A 25,837-nucleotide genomic window follows, 5' to 3' on the forward strand; every position below is an offset into this window, starting at 1 on the left:
CTCAATCTAAAAGGTTAAACAACTACTATCCCCTCCTCGACTTGAATGTTTTTATACAGCGCGCAGGCTTGATGCGCTCCACTTTTTTTTGTGGAGAACCAGCGCCTTGAATATGTAGGTACTACAGCGTTTGTACAGCTCGTTGCGTTTCCGCAATGAGTCCGTCTTTATGGAGATATTCCTGAAACGCATCAAAGGAAAACGGAGGGAGAAAGGTCGTTTTCGCGTTGTTACTTGGTTGCTATTTATGGGGCGCTCCAGTGTCTCCGCTCGGACGTCCCTTTGAGAGAGCATGGCCACTTCGAAAACCTCTCTCTTGCCGCACAGCATCCGAAATGCCCTATGCATGGTTATGCAACCTAATCCCACCATTAGATGGTCAAGGTTGACCGGGACCTCTCAGCAGCAGATTGATTCAATGGCAGTGTCCATGCTCCGGCAGCACCCACACGCACAACAGTCACACCCACACGATCCGAAGGTGGAGCTGGAGCCTGAAATTGATCCCTCTCCACCGGGTGGCAGTCGGACACTACAAGCATGTCCCTCACAGGTTCAAATGCGTAACCAGCCATATTAAAATCACTTTTTTCCGCCGTGGAGTGTAGAAGACGTTCGCGTGTCTGCAGCAACGACCTAGTCCTACCATGCCAGTGACGTCATCGGCGCTCTAATACTAAAAGACGCATTTTCTTTTATTGCTAAAAAAAGCTATATATTGATTTTTTAAATATTTTTTTTAGTGTCATTTTTTTTATAATGGTCATAACTAACACGTTATCGATGTTGATTATTTCAGTTCATCTTTAAGTATTGGAAGAGAGATAAATTATCCCAGAGTGAGAGTGGGAGTCTGGGAAGAGTGTAAAAGGGAAGCCTTTTCCAACAAACCTTTAAAACGACATAAATTGTAGCCAAACAACACTAACTAACTCCTGTTTTAATAACACAACCTGATATTTAAGTATCTTGTTTGCGTGTCTCATAGTTGATGATGAATAAAACTTGGTACTGAGGTATAACGATATATACTTAGCAATTCTATATGCATATAAAAATATATATATATTTATATACATTCATATATCTAATCTTCTGTATACATTTACACACACACACACAAACGCACACACCTAGACTACCTCCTGCTACACACACACACACACAGACACCTAGACCACTCTGCTACACACAAACACACACACACGCACAAACACACACACACGCACACATACACACAGACACACACATGCACACACTCCCAAACACACCTAAACAACCTCCTGGTACACACACACAAACACACACACACACACATACACACCTAGACCACCTCCTGCTACACACACACACACACACACAGACACCTAGACCACTCTGCTACACACAAACACACACATACACACAGACACACACGCACACACACCTAGACCACCTCTGCTACACACACACACACACACACACACCCAGTCCACCTCTGCCACACACAAACACAATCCCCCACAGCCCCATCGCGGGCGGGCGCTCACCGAACACCTGCACGTGGTACAGCACGGCGGCCTGCCGCGGCGAGCCCATGCCGTTGTGGGCGCGGCACACGTAGGTGCCCGAGTCGCCCTCGCCGGCCGCATCGATCAGCAGGTTGCTGAGCAGGAAGCGTGTGTTGTTATGGCGACGCAGGTCTTGACCGTCCTTGGCCCAGGTGACCAGCGGAGCCGGGACGCCGCCGGCCACACACTCCAGCACCAGCCGCTGGCCCCTGGTCACCTTGATGGAGCGCGCCGCGGGGGGGTAGGTGATGCGGGCCGCCTCCGGGGTGGCGCCTGGGGGAGGGGGTCGGATCGAAGGTGATCGTCAACTTCAGACCCGTGAGGTTTTGAGAAATGTTGCAGGCGACCCATATGTTGTTCCAACGTGATTTAAAGATCTCAAAGATCGGCGGCCCTTGTTGCTGTAGATCACAACAGTGTCACCAGCGACACCCAGTTTGTAACGTTCATAATACTGCCAATGATAGGGCTATCATATCATTATGTTCCATCATTCGAACATAGATAATGACTAAACCTCATCCCGAAATGACCCGTATCCGGGCAAAGCCCCTTACCCCCAATTGCAAAGATGTTTGAAGGCATTCAAACATGTGAAAAAGCAGTCATGAGACTGCTTTATAAGTTGAGAGTCAAAAATGATTTGACTCTTAACTTTGAGTCCATCATCACTAAATATTGTTAGCTAAAACGAAAGCGCTCCTCAAAGCGATGCTCCATCAATGTGTTTGTGCCTGATGCACACGTGTGTGCATTGGCCCGTGTCTGCAGGAGACTCACGGCGGATGCGGAGGCGGTCGGCCGTCGCGGAGGTCTTGACCTCCTGGGTGACAGGGTTGTAGGCGGCGCACTTGTAGGGCCCGGCGTCGTCCTCCGTGGCGTTGGCGATCTGCAGGTTACCTGACGGCATGATGAGGTAGTTCCCTGGGGGACCAGAACCACAACCACAAGCACTTTAATGGTCAAGGAGGCTTTGATATACTAGAAATAATAATTTGTACCAAGACGACATTGTGTCATTATGCATTATGTTTTTTTGTAGGACAATCATCTAGATGCTATTGTGTTGTTTGTAATGTTATTCACACACACACACGCACACACACACACACACACACACACACACACACACACACACACACACACACACACACACACACACACACACCCCCACCCTCTGCCCCCAGGCTTCGGCAGAAGCCCCACCAGCCCACAGATGGCTGGCTATTTTGTTGTTGCTGATAAGCCAGGGAAATAAATGGTTTCCAAATAAACACGGGTCCTCCCATGTTTCAACATCCCCCAGATAAGGCCCTTATCACCGGCTGCTCGCCGCAACGGCCCGATAAAGGGATTAGAGCATTCCAGGAGAGAGATAGGGGAGACAGGGGGAGGGAGAGAGCGGGAGGGAGGGAAAGAGAGTAGAGGTGGAGGGAGAGGAAAAGGGAGGGAGATAGGGGGAGGGAGAAAGGGGGGGGGAGAGCGAGGGGGAGGGGAGGGAGAGAGAGAGAGGGAGAGGGGCAGGGAGAGGGAGAGAGAGATAAAGAGAAAAAGAAAGAAAGATTGACAGACAGAGACGGGGTGACAAAGACTTCATCACACATCATCATCAAACAGAACCTTCAGAACCCCACTGGTGTCGATGGTCAACCCAATTTCAATTGATATGAATCATTAGTATGTGTTAAACGTGAACCCCCTAAGATGGCGCAATTTGATTGGCTCGCTATCTCTGGATATTTGGCAATATCCCATGATTGAGATCTCAAACTCGGGATATTGTTTGAGCGCGTGTGACGGCCGTTTCATCACTCTATTAAAAACAAATAAACCGCTAATAAAAACAAATAAATCCCGGCAAAAAGTGTTACCTTGTTTATTTCTTGGAGCGTTCACGTGTAGTATATACTAAAACAATTATTCACCTCAGGCTCCGTGAATATTGGCTTTTCCCCACTATTCGCTATGAATACATTTTGGATAATTTTTAAATATAAATAGAGTGAACATAGTCCTACCCTTGGACGTTTCCAGCCACTCCTGCTTGACGCTGTAGCGGACCAGGGCCTTGGGCTGGCTCTCAGGTAGGTGGCACTGGATGACGGCCGTGTTGCCCTCGTCCACCTCGATGTCCTGGTGGGCGTCTGGCTCAAAGTCCCGCAGCTCTGGAGGAGAACAGGGAGTCAACTTTACTATCCAGATACAACACAGAGAGCTGCTCTGGAGGAGGACAGGGTGAGTCTACATGGAGATCTGTTGATGTCATAGATATATCTATCCACTGTGGATAGATATACACCAAAGGTTAAAACAAATAAAAACATGATTGATTTTTATTATAGAGAGATGAACTATGAACAAACTGCATGTGCTTGGAATCAGGTTCTCCTTCAATGTCCTCACTTGAATTAGATTGCCTTTGCTCTGAGTGAGCCATCATACTGTCAAAGGGAACACTTTTCTAGCCCTAACCCAGTTGACCCTGAGCCATGGTTCACTCTTCCACTGGTTCAATCTATTGAGGTTTCTGGTGCTCTGGGAATTGTAGTTGATGTAGTTGACATATAATCTAGTAGTTATTATGTGTAAAATACTGGGAGATTGATTAATTGATTCATGGAGATTAAATTATGTATAAATGTATTAATTGGTGGAAAACTACATGCCTGTCTTTGTTTTGCTCCAACTTTTTGTTTTGTTGTTATTCTGTAACAATGACAAATAAAAACTGAACTGAACTGAATCCACAGTTTTTTGTATTCATCAGAAGTACAATGCCAATGAGAATGCACAGAGCAGAGTGGGTCATGAACAGTTGAGCTGGGAGCTGTGGCAGGTCTAAGGCTAGCATGGCTGGCATTAGCCTCAGTGACTGGTTCTGTGGGAACAGGGAGTGGGATTACAGATAACCCCCCTCTCCCCCCTGCAGACACATAGTCTGCACCGCACAGACATTACCCCTGACCCCTGCCCCCCCCCCCAATGGGGCCCGGAGGCCTGGCCGCGGGGGGTCAAAGGTTAGAGGTGTCCATCGACTAGAGTTTCAGGGAAAGATAAGATAGGATATAAGATGGTTTGGGAGGAAATGGCCTGAGAAGGAAAAAAATAAGTAATAGAGAGCCGTCCATTTAAAAGACTAGCATGTAAAGTAACTGTGGGGGGGGGGGGGGAGAGGGGGTAGGGGGCTACATCAGGAATGGAGGGAAAGACGCTGGAAAGAGAGAGTGTAAGCGAACAAGTTAAAAAATGTTGGGGTCGTGCAGGAGTGTGATGGTGAAATGAAAAATGGTAGAAGTCAGACCCTAATTAAATGTCCACACAGGCCCGGTTGATTTATTCCTGACAAACATGGCCGCAGTCCATTCTTTCCAAAGGTGCGATGGCAGACTTATTTTACTTGGCAGGGATTAAAGTTGGCAAATAGGCAAGAGGCCGGTTATACAGCGTCATGAGGAGAGCTCAGTGTACTGGGAGAGTTGGGCTGAGGACATCGTGTGTCTAACTGCCAAATGTAATTTACCAAAAACAAAATATATAGAGTGAACTGCTGTAGCATGTAGGGTGGAGCCAGGCGGCCATAGCTAATGCATTCAGCATACATGTGGAAGGTCTCCTTCTGAGGGACAAGTGCCACTGCTAACGACACACACACATGTACACGCACACATGTGCACAAATACACACACTGAAACACACATACACACACCACAAGTCTTTTCCGAGTCCTCAAGGACATCCCATGCGAGGACGCAAATGTTTTTGAGTGCCTGACCGCATTTGTGTGTGGTGTGTGTGTGTGTGTGTGTGTGTGTGTGTGTGTGTGTGTGTGTGTGTATGTGTGAGTGTGTGTGTGTGTTTGTAGGTGTGTTGTTGTGAGTGTGTTAATGTGAGTGTGAGTGTGTGTGTGAGTGTGTGGGCGGAGCCTGGCCGAGACCCCGAGACGCTCCATTTGCTAAATCAATCAGGTCCTGTTTTTACAGCTACCCCCTGCCTGCCCTCCTCTCTCTCCTTCCCTCTCCTCCTCTCCTCTCCTCCAGCCCACTTCTTCTCCCAAAACATTCCTCCTGTTACACCTTTTAACCCCCCTCCCTCTCCCCTCCCTCACTTCACCCCCTCCCTTCCCTCTCCCCTCGGCTCCTGCATTCTTTACAGGAACAACCCTGCATAGGTGGGCCTCAGGTGTGTTCACGTCGTAGGAGCTCCTTGTGAGTGTGTGTGTGTATGTTTGCGTGTGCCTGTGTGTGTGTGTGTGTGTGTGTATGCGTGTGTGTGTGTGTGTTTGCATGCGTGTGCGTGTGTACGTTAGCGTGTGTGTGTGTGTGCTGGCAGCCCCCTGCTGGGTGTGTAGAGGAGGATTGATGGTGTGTATAGCAGGGACCTCCCCCACCACGGCCGCTAGGCAGCAGGGCCACTTAAATACCGCCAGTCCTGCGTTCATCATCTTAATGTGTGTGTGGATGTACATGAGTAATGTGTGTGTTTGTGTGTGTGTATCTTATCGTGTATTACAATTTGTCTGTGTATGTGTGTGTGCTTGTGTGCATGTCTGTGTCCGTGTGTGTGTTTATATCTACGTATCAACTGTACAGCGTTGTGAAGTGAGGTTACACAGATGCATATCAAAGAGATTCTGCGATACTCTCGCTCTCTCACTCGCTCTGTCTCTGTCTCTCTCTCTCTCTCCCCCCTCTTTCTCTCTCCCCCCTCTCTTTCTCTCTCTGTACAGAGGGCCTTAGTGCAGGAGGCTGTGCTGTCAGCATCAGGCCTCCAGCAGGACTGAGGCTGACTGAGGCCTAATGCTGCTCCAGCCTTGGGGACAGATGATCCAGACACACCGTCCAACCTTTAGTCACAAACACCCAACAAAACAAACACGCACGCACGGACGCACGCACGCACGCACGCACACACACACACACACACACACACACACACACACACACACACACATACAGTAGATAGACACACACATACACACACATGAACAATGAGTGGAGCCTTTCTCTGGTGGTTATTCATTTCGCAGCAGCTTTTGACTGGAACACCATTCAACACACCCTCAAACCGACAGCGTTTCACACAAAACAACTTCTCACACACATACAAAATGGTCACTTGGCCAGTTTCAAATGTCTGCATGCCCTGTCCAACCAACAAACCCACACACACTCATGCATACTCACACGTAATCTAGCACAATACCAAATACACACACAGTGTGGGTTTGTGTATCTTCAGATGTGTGAATCTTCATCCATACAGCCCTCTGAACAATTACGGGGTCATAATTTGTGGCAGCCCTGCTGTCGGACACTGCTGTCGGGCCCTGCTGGGAGGAATGCGGTGTTTTGGAGGACAGTGGGTCCGGTGAGGGGGGGCCTCAGCCACAGTCCCTCAACCCCCGGTCTGACTGGTCCGTCCGGCCCCGAGGTCCCTTTTCTAGGACGGGTTCATGTTACCCTGGGCCCCCCTCCACCCCTTTCTCTGTGTGCTCTGTCCCCTGGTGCATTTCCAATCAGCCCCTCTCTCTCTCTCTCGCTCTCTCTCTCTCTCCACCAGAGTAATGTCTGCTGTGGAGGATAACTCAGCGGAGGGCTGTGGAGACGCTCTGCGGGGCCGTAATGGTAATTATGTGCTTACGCTGCTCAAGGAAAGTTGTAACTGTTGTGCTAGTGGGCTAACAGCTAAATCACTGGCCTGCTAGCGGACATGGACAAACAACCAGCCTTTAAATCTAGCCGTCTAGTCTTTTCGAAAAAGCTGATACATGATAGCCACAAAAGCTTCCAATAAATAGTGTTTTTTATCTGGATAATACCATTTACATATGGTGGCCTTGATGAAACATCATGAAATTAAACGATTTCCACAAACGGCCCAGAAAGCATTTACATTGGACATGAAACTCAAAACAATGTGACTTGTGCAGCTGTGTGTGTGTGTGTGTGTGTGTGTGTTTGCATATGTGCATGTACGCGCATCTGTCCGTGAGTGTGTGTGTGTGTGTGTGTGTGTGTGTGTTTGTTTGTGTGTGTGTGTGTTTGTTCGCGTGTGTGTGTGTGCGTGTGTGTGTGTGTGTGTGCTTGGCTTTATGTGCCGGGTCTGAGGGCGTCTCTTACTTGCGGCGGTGACATTAGCGGGGATGCTAGCCAGGGCCCCGGCAGCGGTCGTGGCCACACACTGGTACCGGCCCACGGTGCGGTTGGACAGGGCGGGGATGAGCAGGGTCCCGGGCTCCAGGACCACCCCCGCATCCCCGTCAAGCCCCCCAACCTCGCGGCCATCCAGGCGCCAGCTGATGTTGGCGGAGGCGGGGCGGGCGCTACAGCGCAGCGTCACGCTGCCCCCTAGCTTCTGCACCACCGACTGGGGCTCCTCAGAGAACATGGGCACCTCGTCTGGGGAGGGCAGCACGCTAGTTTAGCACGTTAGGTTAGCTCATGGAGGCTGGGGTACATACTGGTACTAGCCTTCTCACCGTTCGTTGTAACTTGGAAGTGACGAAGTACAGTACATTTATTTATTTTACCTTTTTGTTTATAAAGTTTCACTTCGGGAAATATAATAATGATAATAACATTTTACTGGTACATTCACATCTCACAGGTTAAAAAGAAATAGCAGAAAATGAATGTTTTGGTGAGTGTTATGAGGAAATATTAACGTTTTCAAATACCAGAACACAAGAAGAGTTTTAAGAACCAGGGTTTAAAAGATAGGGCAGGAGCAGTAGCTCTGCATCGTGATTGGTCGACTAACCGGTGGTGGCGGCGGCCTGCAGGCAGCACAGCAGTACTGCGCCCAGAGTGCACAACACAGGAGCCCTGATGGTTCTCATCCACGGAGTCCGGTCTGAACGTCTGGCCATCTTCCATACACAGCCACCTGAAACACACACAAGAAGACCGTTAGAGGAGCACACACACAAATACACACAGAGACAGACACCTGTACACCTCGTGTACGGTACACACCTGTACACCTTTAGTAAAGTACACATCTGTACACCTTGTGTACGGTACACACCTGTACACCTTCAGTAACGTACACACCTGTACACCTTTAGTAAAGTACACACCTGTACACCTCATGTACGTATACACCAGTACACCTTTTGTACATTACACCCACGTTACACACCTGTACACCTTGTGTACAGTACAAACCTGTACACACCTTGTGTACGCTGCACACCTGTACACCTCGTGTACAATTCACACCTGTACATCTCGTGTACGGTACACACCTGTACACCTCTTGTACGGTACACAGCTGTACACCTCGTGTACGGTACACACCTGTACACCTCGTGTACGGTACACACCTGTACACCTCCTGTATGTGACAGTAAGACTGTGAAGGAACGCAGGAAGGGGTGGCTACTGGCTACACAGCCAGGGGTTTCTCTTCTGTACAACCATGTTGACAAACACACACGTTGTGTGTGGCGTGTCTTATGTGTGTGAGTGTGAGTGTGTAAGTTTGTTTGTGTGTGTGTGTTTGTTTGTGTGTGTGTGTGTGTGTTTGTTTGTGTGTGTGTGTTTGTTCGCGCGTGTGTGTGCGCGTGTGTATGTGTGTGTGTGCTGGGGACAAACCTTGTGCCAGGTGAGCCAGAGTGAAGAACAAACAAGGCCTTTCTTCTCTCCCCCGGTCTGCCCCCATCTCTACACCCCCCTACCCCTACCTCCCCCCTACTCCTTCGCCCTCACCCCTCCTCCCACGCCCTCGCCCCTCCCCTACCTGTGCACGTCAAGTCTGAGCTCCACAGAAGGGGCGCCTGCATTCTGCCCCTCAGACCAGCCGCCACTCAGGTGTAATGGATCCAGGTAGATGGAGGGGAGGGGGGGGGTGATCCACACACAGGCTGCATTCATGCTACAAAGCACCACTAAGGAGAGAATCCTGTGTGTTGTACCAGCGGACCTTACTTTGGGTACACTGAGGCGGGAGCATTTTGACTACATATACACATGAGGGAGAGAGAGAGACAGGGAGAGGCCGAGGGACAGAGAGAGAGATAGAGATATAGGGAGAGAGAGAACGAGAGAGACTGAGACTGAGAGGCAAAGCGACATAGAGTTATTATGGTAACGGTTGGCCTATTAACAGTTAATGGAAACGTGGAGGAGGAGGAGGAGGAGGCCAAGTCTCCGAAATTCTTTCCTGTCAGGTTAAACTAACAACTTCCCGTCAGGATAAGGAGGGTGGTCTCTCTCTCTCTCCCTCTCCCTCTCTCCCTATCTCTCTCTCTCTTTCACTCTCCCTCTCCCTCTCTCTCTCTCTCCCTCATGTGTATATGTAGTCAAAATGCTCCCGCCCATGGGATTATATTATGCTGCATCCAACACGTGGAAAAATACAACATTTTGTAAAATGTTCTCTCCCTCCACCGCATATTTCCCCAGATCTTGTGTTACAATAGATAGGAGTGACTGACAATCAGGCTGCTCGCTTTCGAACTAACTGCTCCATATCTGAATTATCACACACACACACGCACACGCACACACACACACACACACACACACACACACACACACACACACACACACACACACACATACTGCAGCACACAAACTGAGACAAACAGACACAGCGGAGCCAAAACTGAGAATGGAAACTATTACAGTGCCTGTTCATCATCGTCATCATCATCTAATGGCACCAGCAAAGATGGGTAGGATGCCAGGAACATATATTAAAAACAAACCAATGAGCTGATGGGCGGAAAAACAAATTGCTAAAGCTAGGAAAAGTAGAGAGGAGAACTAGCTGGGAAAAACTAGCTGGGAAAACTAGCTAGGGAAAACTAGCTAAAAAACTAGTAGGAAAACTAGCTGAAAGCAGCAATTTACTAATGAGATGCTAACTTTTCATTCATTCCATCAGTTACTCTCATTCAAATTACTAGAATTGGCCCAGACATCAGCTAAACAAACAAACAGGCTGGAAAAGCCAACAGATGACACTCTGTTCGCTCCCAGGTTCTCCAGCGGTAGCCATTTGTGGCTTCCGCGGCCCCTGGCTGTATAGACACAAGCCATTAGCAGACATGTGTGACCACATGCAGCACCTGCGCGAGAGTCGCTAAACCCTGAAAGAGAGACCGCACGCCGGTGTCCCGACCAAACGTGGGCAGACACACACATGAAGCGGGCCTTGGGGTTGTGTTTTTGCTAATAGCTAACAAGCCTGTGGAACAGAAGACATCAGGCTATGTGTAAAGCATTAACATGGTAAGGTGGGAGGTACTACTTATTCAAGTTACTATGAAATACTTTGGATTACGGCTCCCCAAATGGCCTTCCCAGCTTCGTTTTGCATGTTTAGACTCTGACATTTCCTTTAGCTTTTTTCTCTTGTGTTTTACACAAACCAATATGACAGGAGGGAGAACGAAAGATGGAGGAGGAGTAAGAAGAGGCTGACTATATCCACAGCGCTTGCCAAGCAGTGCCAACGTCTGGTCCAGAAGACCTGGCACCTTCAATCACTCTGGGCTTCAAACAGGAAAGAAAACGTTTGGCCCAGGGTCTTACATCCCAGTGTTTCCATCGACCACCCTGCAGTTTTGTCCCCCAAAACGGAGAAAGAGAGAGACAGAGAGACAGAGACAAGAAGAGGCCGAGAGAGACAGTGACAGAGACAAGGAAAGACAGAGAGAGCGGCAGAGGGAAAGAGAGACTTCTTGCTGCAGCCATACTGATATAAAACAGAGCTAACTTGCTGATTTATGTGCCAACTGAACTGTTTGGTCTCTGTGTGTCTGTTTCTGTGTGTGTGTGTGCATGCTTGGTAATTCTGTTGCAGAGACATGACTCTGTGTGTGTGTGTGTGTGTGTGTGTGTGTGTGTGTGTGTGTGCGTTCGTGCGTGTGTGTGTTTGTGTGTGTGCTTTAAGTTAAACAGACATTCTTTCCAATGCCAGCCTCAGAGAGGGTGTCTTGAGAAAGAGAGAGGGAAAGACATGAAAGAGTGAGAGAGAGAGAGAGAGAGAGAGAGAGAGAGAGAGAGAGAGAGAGAGAGAGAGAGAGGGAGAGGGGGGAAGAGAGTGAGACAGAATGAGAGAGTAAGAGTTGGTAACAGATAGAATGAGAGAGTAATAGAGTGAGAGAGAGACGGAGGAAGACAGGGAGAAAGTGAGCGAGAGACCTGAGATAAAAGTTCATTGTGAGTCAGTGCTCAGGCCAAAGGAACTGAGGGCCCCTGTGCCCTCCTCCGGGGCCCACATTGTCCCCTGCCTCCGTGGATAAATTCATTTTGACAACCTTGCTAATTGGATAAAATCAGACTGGAGCCTCCTCCAGCATGCTCACATTCCATCTGGGCCCCGTTGGGGCGGGGAAGGGCCGCAACCTCTTCTGAGAAGCTGAACTGTTGAATATTTATCACCCCCCCATCTCCGTTTCTCCCCCTGCACCCTGGTTTTACATCCTTTTACCCCCCTCCTCCCCCTTCTTGAGGTTCTCCAAACACCACAAAGCCCCCCCCCCCCCCTTTTAGATAAACACATGCGGTGTCAAGTGTGAGGAGTGCCGGGTTGGGACGGGGGGGTCGACCGCCCTCCCCCTCCCCCCCTGCTCGGGGCCCGCGGCCCCACAATGCCACGCTGCATAGCTGCCATGCGGGAGGCGGGTTGCCCCTGGCGACGCTAACAGGCAGAACGCACCTTAATAGAGTGGAGAGTCATTGTAAAGCAGTGAGCCGGCGCGCGGACAAAGACCCTCGCGGACCCCCGGAGAAAAGGGAGACGCTTCTCTGAAGGGCCCGGGGAAGAGCTGATGGGCCCTCCTGAATGGCCCCAGGAGGAGAGTGGAGAGGGAGGGGGGGTCCTGGAGGGATTGATGTGAGATGGGCAGAGGGCTCTTTTTTTGGGTGGGTTTGGTGTTGGTGGGTGGGGGTAAGCAGGGGTTGGAGGGGTTGACTGAAAAAGCAGAACGACGACTCAAATTAATAGAGGGGATGTCAACTGGCAGGCGAGCAGGAGGAAAGAGCGGCGGCCTGCTCACTGGGAGTGTTCTGCGGGGCGCGTGCGTGTGTGTTTGTGTGTGAGGGGGAGTTCTGCGGCTGAATAAGCCGATATATTGTCCCTCGGTCCCCCCCGGCCATCTCCCCCGGGCCCCTGCAGGGCTCGTTGGCGGGAAAGACTGAGGAGGGAATTTTAGACGGGTGCCAAATCAACCAGTGCCAGCGTCCCCCTCCATCCCGGTAGCACCTGGGCCACTCGAGCAGCCCAAGGGACGGGCCAGAGACTAGAGAGGGGCCCAGAGAGGGGCCAAAGAGGGGACCAGAGAGGGGCCCAGAGAGGGGCCAGAGACTAGAGAGGGGCCCAGAGAGGGCCCAGAGACGGACCCCCTGAAACACTGTTATCAGGCTGCTGGGGAATCAGACCCCCCTTGTGGTTGGTCCATAACTTTCAGAAAGTAGAGCTTGCGCTGTTTTTGTGGTTTTGTAGGAGCTGACATCACACATCATTATAATGTCATGGATATAAAAACAAAATGGTTGTCCGTTGGATTTTTAAGTGGAATCTATCGCTTGTTATTGTGAGAAAAATAATACAATCTCACATTCAAGTATCCAACGCAGTTTTGAACAAATAAACGTACCGATCCAGACTCTTCTGCTCACACCAACTGCTCCACCAGGTGGACGGTCTGCTACAACCCCATCACCACCCTCTCCCAGACCCCAGCCTCATGGCATTAGAACCCCATCACCACCCTCTCCCAGACCCCAGCCGATTGGCATTAGAACCCCATCACCAGCCCCTCCCCAGACCCCAGACTCATGGCATTAAGGTACATATCTAAGGCACCCAAGGGCCTCTTAACAAGGTTGAGTATTTGTCCTCCCCCCCCACACACCCCCCATATGTGTGGACATGCCCAGCTCTTCACAGTCTTAACGAGCCTGCTGGTCTCTAACGAGCTCCAGAGTGGCTTGGGGATTAGCTGAAGGAATCTGGACAGCAATGGAGCCCAGGAATTGGGAGGGAGGGGGAGGAAGGGCGTTCTAATCAATTAGGGGCTGGCTGAATTTGCATAATTTAGATAACGAGGCTCAAGTAATGGGAGAGAGCTAATTACCATGACGGCGGTTTAAAAACACACACATTTCTGGCCTTGCCGTGAGACTCCACCGTGCCATGGGAACCCACCAGATGGGTGTGTGTGTGTGTGAGTTTGGTATGTGTGTTTGTGTGTGTGTGTGTGTGTGTTTGGTGTGCGTACGTTTGAGGGGGACAATCATAGCGCCATACGTCTTGAGTCCATTATGTACGTAGTTCACAGTGCTGCATGTGGACGTACTTATCAAAGTGCTACACAAGCACCACTTTGACTATGGTAAAAAAAAAGTGCATGTGTTAGTTTTTTTTGCAAAAGTTGTGCATGTACAAATATGTGCGTGTGTGTAAGTATGCGTGGGTGTGTGTGTAACCTCTTGAGGGAGGGCTAGACTTGTAGAGTTCTGAGAGGCTTTCAAAGAGCGCCAAGAGGTTTTAATGCCTCCTCACACACTACCTAATCATTCCCATGCAGCGCTGGGAGAGCCAAAGCAATGTAGTGCTTCATAGCGCACACATCACTCACACACACATAGACACGCACACACACTCAAGCTGCAAGACATTTCCCGTAACCACAATAATTCTCATTGCCTTCTACAAAACAACAGCAGCCCGTCCCCAGAATCACAGACGTGCAGTGTGCTGGCACATACGCTAACAATCACACTAACCCTGACTTACATGGCAAAAGTATACTCACAGAGGCAGCAGAATACGCAAACCTCAGGAAGTATTCCACACACCCAACGTACACACACGCACGCACGCACGCACGCACGCACGCACGCACACACACACACACACACACACACACACACACAGCTAGACACTCACTTTCTTTATCCATGTGTAAGAGATACAGAACTGGCTCTGGCTCTCTCTTATTTACATGCTATGGATCGAGAGAGGGAGAGGGAGGGAGAGAGAGAGAGAGAGAGAGAGAGAGAGAGAGAGGAGGGGGGAGTAAGGGTAAAAAGGGGGCCCCATACCCTTTTGGCAGCTCATGCACCAGGGTGAATGGAACCAATTATAAATCAAGAGCAATTTCTCCCCACTATTCAGCAGGAACCATGAGAGAGAGACATAGGGAGCGACTGGGAGAAGAGAAGGGATAGAGAGAGAGAGTCCGCATGGCTTAACTCCTCTCCCCGGGGGTAGGGCGAGACAGAAAGCGAAAGAGAGCATAAGAGAGCATCAGAAAGAGAGAGAGAGAGAGGAAGAGAGTGGGAGAGAGAGAGCGAGAGAGAGAGAGAGAGAGAGAGAGAGAGAGAGAGACAGAGAGAGAGAGAGAGAGCCAAAGAGATGGTATTATATGGAAAACAGATATGAGACAGCAGTAGAGGACGGAGAAGGAAGAGGAGGACCAGAGGGGGACTGTTTAGTAATATCAAAAACAGACATTGGGAGGCTTAAGCAATTTTGAGATAAGGCAGAGAAAACACATGAGTTTGGGGAAATGAGGAGGGACTGGGAGGTGTATTTATATATATGTAACTATCTATTTACGCCCTGTGTGTAATATCACAAAATAGGAAGTATCAACGAATCTTGAGCAGGCGTTGTGTTGTGTATTGATGTCACAGACAGAGCTGAACACACAGCTAGAGAGAGTGAGAGGCCAATGTGTTCTGGATGAGGCCCTGGCAGACTGGATGTTCCCGACGTTATTCAGTGCACATCTCCCCAGAGGAGGAACAGCTGGAGAGGGCCCATTTCAAGAGAAAGCACTCCGTTTCAGGCGCCACATTTGTGTGTGTGTGTGTGTGTGTGTGTGTGTGTGTGTGTGTGTGCGTGCGTGTGCGTGTGTGTGTGTGTGAAGACAAAATGTGTAGATATAAGAATGCCACATAGATATAGAACGAGTGTAAGAGAGAGGGAGAGAGAGAGAGAGAGAAAGAGAGAGAAAAAGGGTGTGAGAGAGAGAGAACAAGAGAGAGAGCGAATGAGAGAGAAAGAGAGAGAGAACAAGAGAGAGAAAGTATGAGAGAGAAGGGAGAGAGAGAGTGAGAGACTACCATTTGAGGAGTCAGGCCCACGGATGCTGTCTCTATCCAAGGAAAACATTGGAATGAAATCCTAAAAAACATAAAATAACACACACATGCGAGCAGACAAGCGATCACTGCCGATGGAAAATTCCACGAGTGACAACCTCTGGGCCTAGCTAACGAGCTAACGAGCTAATCTGGGGCCCGGTGATTTAGTCTGCTGTTCAATCATGTCTCCTCCTGTCAGGGTGGCATTCTTCACTGATGAGAGTCTGTGTGTCTCTCTCTGTCTTAATGTCTCTCTCTCTGTCTCAATGTCTCAATGTCTCTCTCTCTCTCACTATCTCTCTCTGCCTCAATGTCTTTCTCTCTGTGTCTCAAAGTCTCTCTTTATGTCTTAATGTCTCTCTCTATGTATTAATGTCTCTCTCTCTATGTCTTTATGTCTCTCTCTCTGGGACAGTGGTTATGTTCTTAATGTCGGGAGCCATCTTGCAACACGCTACAGAGATATGAGTGTGCTTCTTGAGATATGAAAGTGCTTCTTAGGACAGTGAAAACATGTGTATGTATCTATTATACCTAAGAGAATGCACAGAAGTGTGTGTGTGTGTGTGTGTGTGTGTGTGTGTGTGTGTGTGTGTGTGTGTGTGTGTGTGGAGCCACAAGAGTGTGTCTGGGTTGCTCTTGGCTTGTTTAAACGCTCCCTAATTTTTGTCCAAATATCTACTTTGCACACACAAGGGCTATTTGTCTACACACACAACCCTGCTTACACACACGCACACACTCACACCGCCTGCACTTAATCAATGAGCTAACAGCAACACACGGGACAAACTATGGCAAACACAATGTGTGTGTGTGTGTGTGTGCGTGCGTGTGTGTGTGTTTGTTCGTGTGTATGCAGAGGAAGGAATGGAGCTAACTCTATTAACCAAATGAGCCGCTAAAGCTATTTTAACGTAGCTACTAGGCTAAGCCATGCCTGCACCTTTCTTAGATCATAACAACCACCTGGAAATACTGACATTGTTGTGTTGTGTTGTTTTTGGTCTCGTTGGTTATAGAACATTGCAGCCATAAACCAATGGTGAATGTCACCACAAGGAGAAGTCAGCTATCACAAATGGAACAGAGCGAAAGAGAGAGCGAGAGCAAGAGTGAACCGCATGCCACTCTCCCTCCGCTGGGGCTCCTCTCCCTGCTATATGACTCCTCTCTGCTCCTTCCTCTTCATCACCTCTTTTATTAAGATTCCTTCCAGAGTGCAAGAATGTTCCCCTCGATATGCTACACCTCCGTGGACCCCACCTGTAAGCCATGCAACCATAAGCCATCAACACGCTCACACATACACAACAGCGAAAAAAGTGGGAGAAACTGAGAGCGAGAAATGTGAGAGAGGGAAGGAGAGGGAGAGAAGGAAGGAGTGAGAGAGAGCGGGAGAGAGAGAGAGTGAGAAAGAGAGAGAGAGAGAGAGAGGGAGGGAGGGAGGGAGGGAGAGAGAGAGGGAGAGAGGGAGGGAGAGAGAGGGAGGGAGGGAGGGAGAGAGAGAAAGAGAGAGAGGGAGAGAGGGGGGAGAGAGAGAGCGAGAGAGAGGTATGCCGGCCCCAGGGGAGGGAGCTGGCCCTGACCACCTGCTGCTCCAGGTGTCCCTCAGTCTGCCCCACCGGGTCTGAGTGTACACAGAGGCCTCAGAGGCCCGCCGACGGTCTGTCAGGACTCAGGACTAATGCACCACATGTCCACCAGCATCCCCCAACCCTCGCAAACCACACCGTTAAGACCAGAGGGAAAAAAACGAATCAGACGGCCTTATTTGGCCATGTGAGTGTTGCTGGATTGTGACTAGTACAATATTCCAGCCAAAACTGTACTCAAAATATGAAATATAAACTGCTCGAACCAATCTCTCTCCCTTGCCCGCTCTCAGACACCAAACACATCCTTCTGTGTCTCCCATTCCCTTCCCTTCATCTCTCCTACCCTCCTTCTTCCCCTGTTTATTCCTTTTCTCTCTCTTTGTCTCTTTCCCTGTTACTCTCCCTTCCTTCCCCTTTTCCTCATCTCTCAATCCCTCTCTCCCTCTCTCCCCTTTCTCTATTACTCATTCATCCCCTCTTTCTCCCCTCCCTAACTCTCTCATCCTCCCCCCCCCTCTCTCTCTTCCCCTCTTCCTCTCCTTCCTCTCTCTCTGGTCAGTGGTGAATCCTTCTTCCACAGGGAGATCTTCCCTTTTGGACGGGCAGATGATCTTAAGCCTGGATTCAGACCGCTGTGAGAGGAGATAATCCTTGCTGCAAAACGGGAGGACGGATTGCTCAAGATAAACCCACAACCAACAAGATCCGCAAAACCACCAAAACAAAAAATACACAACTAGAAGAGAAAGTATAAGACAACACACACACACACACACACACACACACACACACACACACACACACACACACAAAGGTACATGGATCTTGCCTGCAGGGTATTTTGACTACACAGGCGTACTGGCTGTCAGAGCGAGATAAAAGCAAGCCCTCAGGAAAGACTTTTTTCCCTCCTTTTGTCAATTAATACCGAGGCAACACCCTCTAACACAACATGGCCGGCTTCCTCCGCCAGCGGGCTGCAGAGGTGGATATGAGGGGGAGATGTGGAAACGTGTGCTCCGTCCAACTTGTCCTTTCTTCCTCAGAACTTTATTTAGGTGTCCTAATCTTCTGGATTGTGATAGGCCACGTAGCACTGCACAGAACAGCAGTAAAGAAACATCTCCAGAGATTATGAAATCTGCATAAGTAAACTAATATGTTTACCGATGCAGTCAATGGACCATTGCTTCTGCTAGGCCTACAAAGACGTCCACACAGCATGTAACATAAGGAATTTACACAGGACAAAAGGTGTACTATCAATAATAAACTGTTTCCACAGGATGCTTTCGTACGTGAGTGTGTGTGTGTGTGTGTGTGTGTGTGTGTGTGTGTGTGTGTGTGTGTGTGTGTGTGTGTGTCTTCAGACTTCTAAATGAATGGCTAATGTTTAGGGACAGCCGAGCCTACAGTCTGGGCCCATCAGTGCAGATCTAGCGGCTCTCTTTATAAATACCAAATAAGGTTGGGCGACTGTGAGTGCCACGAATATAATCAGAGTGCAATCAATTAGTTCAAGTTTGATCAGCAGAGACTAAGAAGCGCACTTCAAAAAAACAAGAGCCTCTTTCTACCACGAGGAGCAGCCACCAATCATATAGATAGGCCAGCCAAATCAATTAATAAGCGTGTGTGTGCGCTTGTGTGTGTGTGTGTGTGTGTGTGTGTGTGTGTGTGTGTGTGTGTGTGTGTGTGTGTGTGTGTGTGTGTGTGTGTGTGTGTGTGTGTGTGAGAGCACTAATTTGGGGAGGACAGACTATTCGTTTCGACTTTTAATCTAAGTGACATTGATTCAGGAAGAACAATCTGCCCTCTTGTCGCGGGACATATCTGTCACGATAACCCATTTACTTCCACCGCGTCGGACCAAATGTAATCCAAATACCAAAAAACGACACCTGGGGGTTTGACACTCAATCTCCTGCGGCTGTTGCTGGAGACCCCTTCCTAGCCACCCAGCGCCCCGCCAGACCTGTGAGGGACACCACGGAGGAACCACGCCATGGGGCCCTCAGCAGTTTCGCATTAACTACTTCTCTTCCTCATTAAAATCAGGTGAGAATAAAGAAGAACGAGATATATGGGATGCAGAGAGAGATGACTTGTCATGGGCTGCTCCTCCTGACAACCAAAGATACCAGATTCCTCTGCATTGATGGCCCATTATAGCCCGGCAGCTGTCATCTAATGATCGTTTCTACACCAGTTTGTTTTTGGCGCAGGGGTCGCGAGCCTTTAGGAAAACAGTTAGCAATTACCGGCCTCGTCGTTTGCGTCATGCGCGCAAATAAAGTCTGCGACATGCTGGGCAAAGGAAAAAGAAGAAGAATGTATGCATGCAGCGGTGATGTGGAGGAGGTCTGTTGTGCGTTAACGTTGTGGGACCAGAGACTATGGGACCAGAGACTATGGGCTCAGGCCTGCTACACACGCACGCACGCACGCACGCACGCACACAAACACACACACACACACACACACACACACACACACACACGCTGCTCACCACACAATCTGGGGTGTCCAACGATTAGAAACACGGCGCTACAACGCCCCGCACTAAAACACAAACCCACTAATCTCGGTACGGGAGGTTTTAGTTAAAAGGTTAAAGGAGGGAGAGGATAGGGACCGCTAGCTCAGCTCCATCCACCACGGCTCCAACTCCAGCGCTAAAGTTGACTGTTTTTTTCTCCGGTTTTACAACTAGAATGCACTTATCATTACACCACACGGCTAGATATAAACTCTCGAAACGGTGGACAAAGTGGTTAAACACACTTTGAAGATAACACACAATTTCTATTAAAGTAGTACCCCCTGCAACCAGCAACACGTTAAGACTATTAGTATTGAGGTCAGGGCTACTCTTTATACCATGTGGATACTGTGTATACTATTTGTATACTATTTGTATACTATGTATCAGTGTGAGAGGAGGCCTGGTTTTATAGGGGTCGTACGACTGGATAATAAAGCGTATAACGTGTAATATACAACACTAACACATTAACAAGTAGCGCGATAGCAATAGCGCACAACATGAACCTCTTAAACGATCCAACTCACCAGAAACGTTATATTTGTGGTTCCTAGTTCAAAAACACGATATGATGTTCTTTCCTCTGTAAAATTAGTTTAGTCCGAAAAAACAGCTTTTAGTAGGTGGTAGAATTGAAAAGCCTCGCTGCTTTAGTAATTTACTGCGATGCCACCGACATTTTCTTCGGCTCCCCGAGTTCTCACACTGAAAGGCCGTTTTTGGATGACTGAGCTCCCAAACAATCCTCCCTTTTGCGACGCCTCCTCGAGCCCTCCTACTTCCCCAGGAGAGGGAGGGATCTGAACAATAGGGGACTAGCTCCCAAATCCCAAAGTTGGGTATGGCTCTCCCGTTTCAACCGAAGACCGATACGTAGTAAATAGTTCTCATTGATAGTGCGTAAAAATTACAGCTGGGGTTCACTGTTAGTAAACCAAACTAGGTGATAAAGCGACCAACAAAAGCATATTTTCAGCCGGAGTAGCCTATCGGTGCTGTAGATAAAGAAGTAACGCCCCCTCCCCCCTCCACCGTGCAGCATGGCTGTGTCCCCTGATTTGGTATGCATTTTAGTCCCACTGGTTTATATTGACCCCCATCCATTGAGGCCTGCAGGCCCTCTGGCGCAGCTGTGTTGTGCTGTGCTGTGATGTGTGTGTGTGTGTGTGTGTGTGTGTGTGTGTGTGTGTGTGTGTGTGTGTGTGTGTGTGTGTGTGTGTGTGTGTGTGTGTGTGTGTGTGTGTGTGTGGCGAACAGTAAAAGCGTAGCTGGGCGCTACAACTGCACTGGATCACAGCAGGACCCCCCCCCCCCCCCCCCCCTTCTGGAATGCCCTCCCTCCCTCCCTTCCAGCAGCAGACTTTGAGGGGGGGTTTCTATCCAGTTCATTAATAAGCGGCCATTCTGGGATCACAGGGTCTGATTGGGGGGCTTGTCAGGGGGCCGCTTGGAAGCCTAGCTTGTCAGCAGAACACCTTGGCTCTTTTCAGGTGACAGGCTGTTTGTTTAGTTGTTTGTGTGTGTGTGTGTGTGTGTGTGTGTGTGTGTGTGTATGTGTGTGTGTTTAGCATGCGGTGGGTCTCGTCCAGTCGTCCACATGAGCTGTTGATTTCATAATAAATGTCTCTCAGATGCGAATTCTGACGAGGTGCCATGTTTTTGGGTTCATTGTGCGTGTGCGTGTGCATGTGTGTGTGTATGTTAAATAACTGAAATTGACTTAGGTTAATTTGTCTGTTGGTCCCCACTTGGATGTGGTCAGGGGCCCCATCTCATCCAGGTGTGGTCATTGTTCCCCACCTGGACGTGGTCAGGGGCCCCACCCTGTTCCAGGGGGGGCGGTCGTTGGTCCCCACCTGGATGTGGTCAGGGGCCCCACCTCTTCCAGGGGCCGGTCGTTGGCCCCACCTGCAAGAAGAGGAGGAGGTGGAGGCAGAGCATGCGCATCAAGCCTGCGTGCTTTATACAAACAAACCAACATACAGTTGAAGAAGAAGAATCCAAGAACCGAAACCGGTGAACAACAGCAGTTGTTAAACCTTGTAGATTAAGCAGATAATACCTTTAAGTGTACAGTTAGTAATTATTTTTACCAAGACAGGTTTCACCTAGGAGGATGCTACAAAAATAATACAAATCAGATCAAACAAAACCAAATTAGACTGTGTCAAATTAGTGTATTTTAAATTGAGCGTTGCCCACCTGGTGGATTGGGCGATGACGTCATCATTTGCTTATCTGGGGTTCTCATGAATCCAAAAACAAAAATGCATGGGGGGAATTTATTAGTTTTCACCCTGGGACCTGGTTTCAAAAGACTGCAATTGCAGGCATCGAAAACTCTGTGTCCTTCTGGACGGTCGGCCTAAACATGCAGGGCTTCCGCGTTTTTACACAAAAATCCTAGCAGATTGGACAGGGCCTGAGACCTCCTGATGTTTTTTGTTTGTTGTTGTCCCTGCTGCAGGAGGTGTGTGTGTGTGTGTTTATGTTGTTTCTTCAGCACGATCCCACCCATAACTCCTTTACCCTTACACACTCACACACAAACAAGCAAACACACACACACACGCATGCACATACGCACACACACACACACACACACACATGCACACACACACACACACACTAACACGTGCACACACGCTTGTATACTTGCACATACACACACACACACACACATATGCATGCATTGCACACACACATACAAACACACTCACATACACACACATGAATGCCCACACAAGCATGCACAAACACACACATACACAAACTCACACACATGCATGATGCACACATACTGGCATGTTTGCACATGCATGTACACACACACACACACACACACACACACATGCAGATATACATGCACTGATATGCACACACTCATATATATGCTCTGATACAGAGGGAGAGAGAGAGAGAGAGAGAGAGAGGGTCTCCCCCTCCCCCGTCCATCTCTCCATGCTTGGCAGAATGTATTAGTGTTGGACAAAGGGCTTTGTGGGCCTGCCATGAAAGGCCTATTAACCATCCTGCACCCCCCAGAGGCCCTGGCTGCTGGACACCGCCTCCCAGCATGCCCTTCTCTCAGCAGGCCGCAATCCCAGCATGCACCACTCCCCTTCAGCAATCACCCCTGTGTCACCCCCAAGCCCTCATTATGGTCTCACAGAGATTGTCATGTAGATGATTATAAATGTTGTTATGAAAGTAATGGAGGGAGAAAGAGAGAGAGAGAGAGAGATAGAGAGAGAAGGATAGGACGAGGGGGAAAGAGAGAGGGGGAGAGAGAGAGAGAAAGAGAGAGAGCGAGAGAGAGAAAGAGAGAGAGAGGACAGGCCGTGGTGCGAGGTGGATGTTGGGTGAGGAGGGGTGGGGGTGCTACGGTAGTTGTGGTCTCGATGTGTGTGGTGTGATTTGTTGCCTTGGGGGGGATTGTGTGAGAGAGAGAGGGTTTCGGCTGTGAACTACACTTAGACTCTGACAGTTATGGTGGGCTCACACCACCGTCTCTCTCTCTCTCTCTCTCTCTCTCTCTCACTCCCTCAGGAAGGGATGGTGGGCGTGCACGCTATGGGCATGTGTGTGTGTGCCATGCACGGTATGGGCATGTGTGCACATGCACTGTATGGGCATGTGTGTGTGCATGTGCACTGTATGCGCACGTGCCTGTGCACACCATGTGGTGTGCGCGGCTACGAGGTGATCTCTGTCGCAGCGCTCTGTGGTAGGACAGAGGTTTCAGCCACTCAGAGGGCTCTCCTCTGACCCCTATTGTCTTGGCCGGGCGCCATGGCAACGACCTTCTTTCTCCTGCTGACCCAAACAGCTGTGTCACTTCCTCAGAAAAACAAAACAGAGTGAATCAAACACACACACTCACGCCGGCTCTCTCTCTTTCATACAGACACTCACTTATTTACACCCACACACACACACTCTTCCTCTTTGATTTGCTCAGGTATATAAAAGCTTCGCCCTCATTCGCTCTCTCGCAAAGGGACAGCATGGAACTTTTTGTAGTCAGACTACTAAATTACGCAAGCCGTGTATCCTCGATTGGAAACAATGGCTGACTTATGCAACTATTACCATGACTATTACCATTCATGGAGCGAGATGGATGAATAAATAAGCGTTAATGTAACCACAGAAAGTGTGTGAACACTTTGGAAGGTGCAGGCTCAAGTCTAACTCCACAACACCAACCTGGTCCACCATGGCCTCATCCGTTCATCACTATGATGACCCAGTAAAGAAAACAAATTAAATCACAAATCACCCAAAAAGATAGTCACAAGATCTGATCCTGTGCCAAGTATTAAAGCCACTTTTCATTGAATGGCGTCTAACTTTTATTTTTAAACAATTTGCATTATATATAACTACCTTTAACTAACATGATACAAACTGTTTATTGTCATGGCTATACACTGAATAGATGTGTGTAAAATGTTTCACGTGAATAACCCTCATAGTAACTAAACAATGAGTATATCACTATTCAATGAAGCATATTGCAGTTCTATTCGGGTTCATAGGACCATATTGAACCACACCAAAGTGTACCAGAGTAGACCCTTAATAGCCACAGCGTGTCTAATTTAAGAACAGCTTCCCATCATGCACTGGGGCTCCCAGCTTGTATCCCCTGTGGTCTGGCTGTTTCCCCTCTTTTTGTCCACTTGAGCAAAGAAAACAGAAAATATCTCTCTCCTGAGTGATGGCCACGCTCTGTGACCTCTGACCTCCATACAAGAACAATCATAAATCCTAGAGAGGAGATATATAAAAATATATAAAAAGATCAAGCCAGTGTGCCCTCAGCGTGTATGTGCAGAACAACTTCTCAAGGATTCTCATCCCAGACCCCAGTACAGCGATTTATTACTGCCTCTGCTTTTAAGCCACATTCCTCTAAAGTACGTTTATAAGTATGCACATGCACACGCACACACACACGCACGCACACACACTGACAAACATTGGCAAACAAGCATGTACACACACATATGCACGTCTCGGTTCTGCTGTGAATATGTGCCTGGGGAACTTTTCATATCCGGAGACTTTATGGTTTAGTCTTATTCCTAATCATAGTAAAGCTCCTCATTCCTCCCTCTATCTATCTCTGTTTTTCTCTCGTTCCCACGTCAGCTGTCTCTATGTTTCGTCCTCTCTGTCTTTCTGTCCATGCCTATCTTCATGTCTGTCTCTCACTTGCCCTACGGCTGTCTATGTCTCTTTCTCCCAGACGTGCTGTAGCTCAGTTTCTTCCTCCTCTGTGAATGTGTCTGAGAAAGTGTGTGTGCATGTGTTTGTGTGTGTGTGCGTGTAGGTGTATGTTTATGTGTGTGTGTGTGTGTGTATGTGTGTGTGTGTGTGTGTGTGTGTATCTGCGTGTCTGTCTGTGTGTGTGTGTGTGTGTGTGTGTATGTATGTGTGTGTGTGTGTGTGTGTGTGTGTGTGTGTGTGTGTGTGTGTGTGTGCGTGTGTGCACGTGTGTGTGTGTGTGTGTGTGTGTGTGTGTGTGTGCGTGTGTGAGAGTTGTATAAGTTAATAGTGTGTTCTGCTTCTCATTCTAGGGTGATGGTTCTGTCGGGACAGGGAGCAGGCTCAGGGTGGGTCGGGCCTGGGGCGAGATGGAGTGTGTGTCATAATCAGGAATGCATTTGTCTGATTGCTGATGTGATTGGTTGCCGGCGCTGCAAGAAAGAGCCCAGTGTCTCAGATTGCTGGCATGTCTCTGGTTTTTAAAACAGAGCCTTTGAAGAGGAGGAGGGCCTATGTCCAATAATAATAATGGATTGAATTTATATAGCGCTTTTCTAGACACTCAAAGACGCTTTACAGTGAAGGGGGGACCTCACTAACCACCACCAGTGTGGAGCACCCACTTGGTTGATGCACGGCAGCCAATCTGCGCCAAAATGCTTACCACACACCAGCTTGTGGTGGAGAGTGAGGGAATTAATGAGTCAGCCAATTATACAGGAGGATGATTAGGGGGCCAGATTGAATGAGCCTGGTTGGGCCAGG

The 25,837-nt window shown here is 48.9% G+C and overlaps 1 protein-coding gene across 1 annotated transcript in view; it reads right to left on the bottom strand.

The window, feature by feature from the left end:
* The window catches only part of boc (BOC cell adhesion associated, oncogene regulated), a 32,314-nt gene extending 11,829 nt beyond the window's left edge, over positions 1–20,485 (bottom strand). The window contains exons 1-6 of the mRNA XM_079755225.1: positions 20,326–20,485; positions 8,310–8,435; positions 7,670–7,948; positions 3,569–3,715; positions 2,331–2,474; positions 1,530–1,823 (exon numbers count right to left, since the gene is read on the bottom strand). Of these exons, the coding sequence (XP_079611351.1) occupies positions 1,530–1,823; positions 2,331–2,474; positions 3,569–3,715; positions 7,670–7,948; positions 8,310–8,418 (973 nt within the window). The 5' untranslated portion in view covers positions 8,419–8,435; positions 20,326–20,485. The remainder of the gene's footprint in view (positions 1–1,529; positions 1,824–2,330; positions 2,475–3,568; positions 3,716–7,669; positions 7,949–8,309; positions 8,436–20,325) is intronic.
* Between the last annotated feature and the right edge of the window lie 5,352 nt (positions 20,486–25,837).

The sequence above is a fragment of the Pollachius pollachius genome (assembly GCF_949987615.1).
Source record: "Pollachius pollachius genome assembly, chromosome: 17".
Classification (NCBI taxonomy): Eukaryota; Metazoa; Chordata; class Actinopteri; order Gadiformes; family Gadidae; genus Pollachius; species Pollachius pollachius.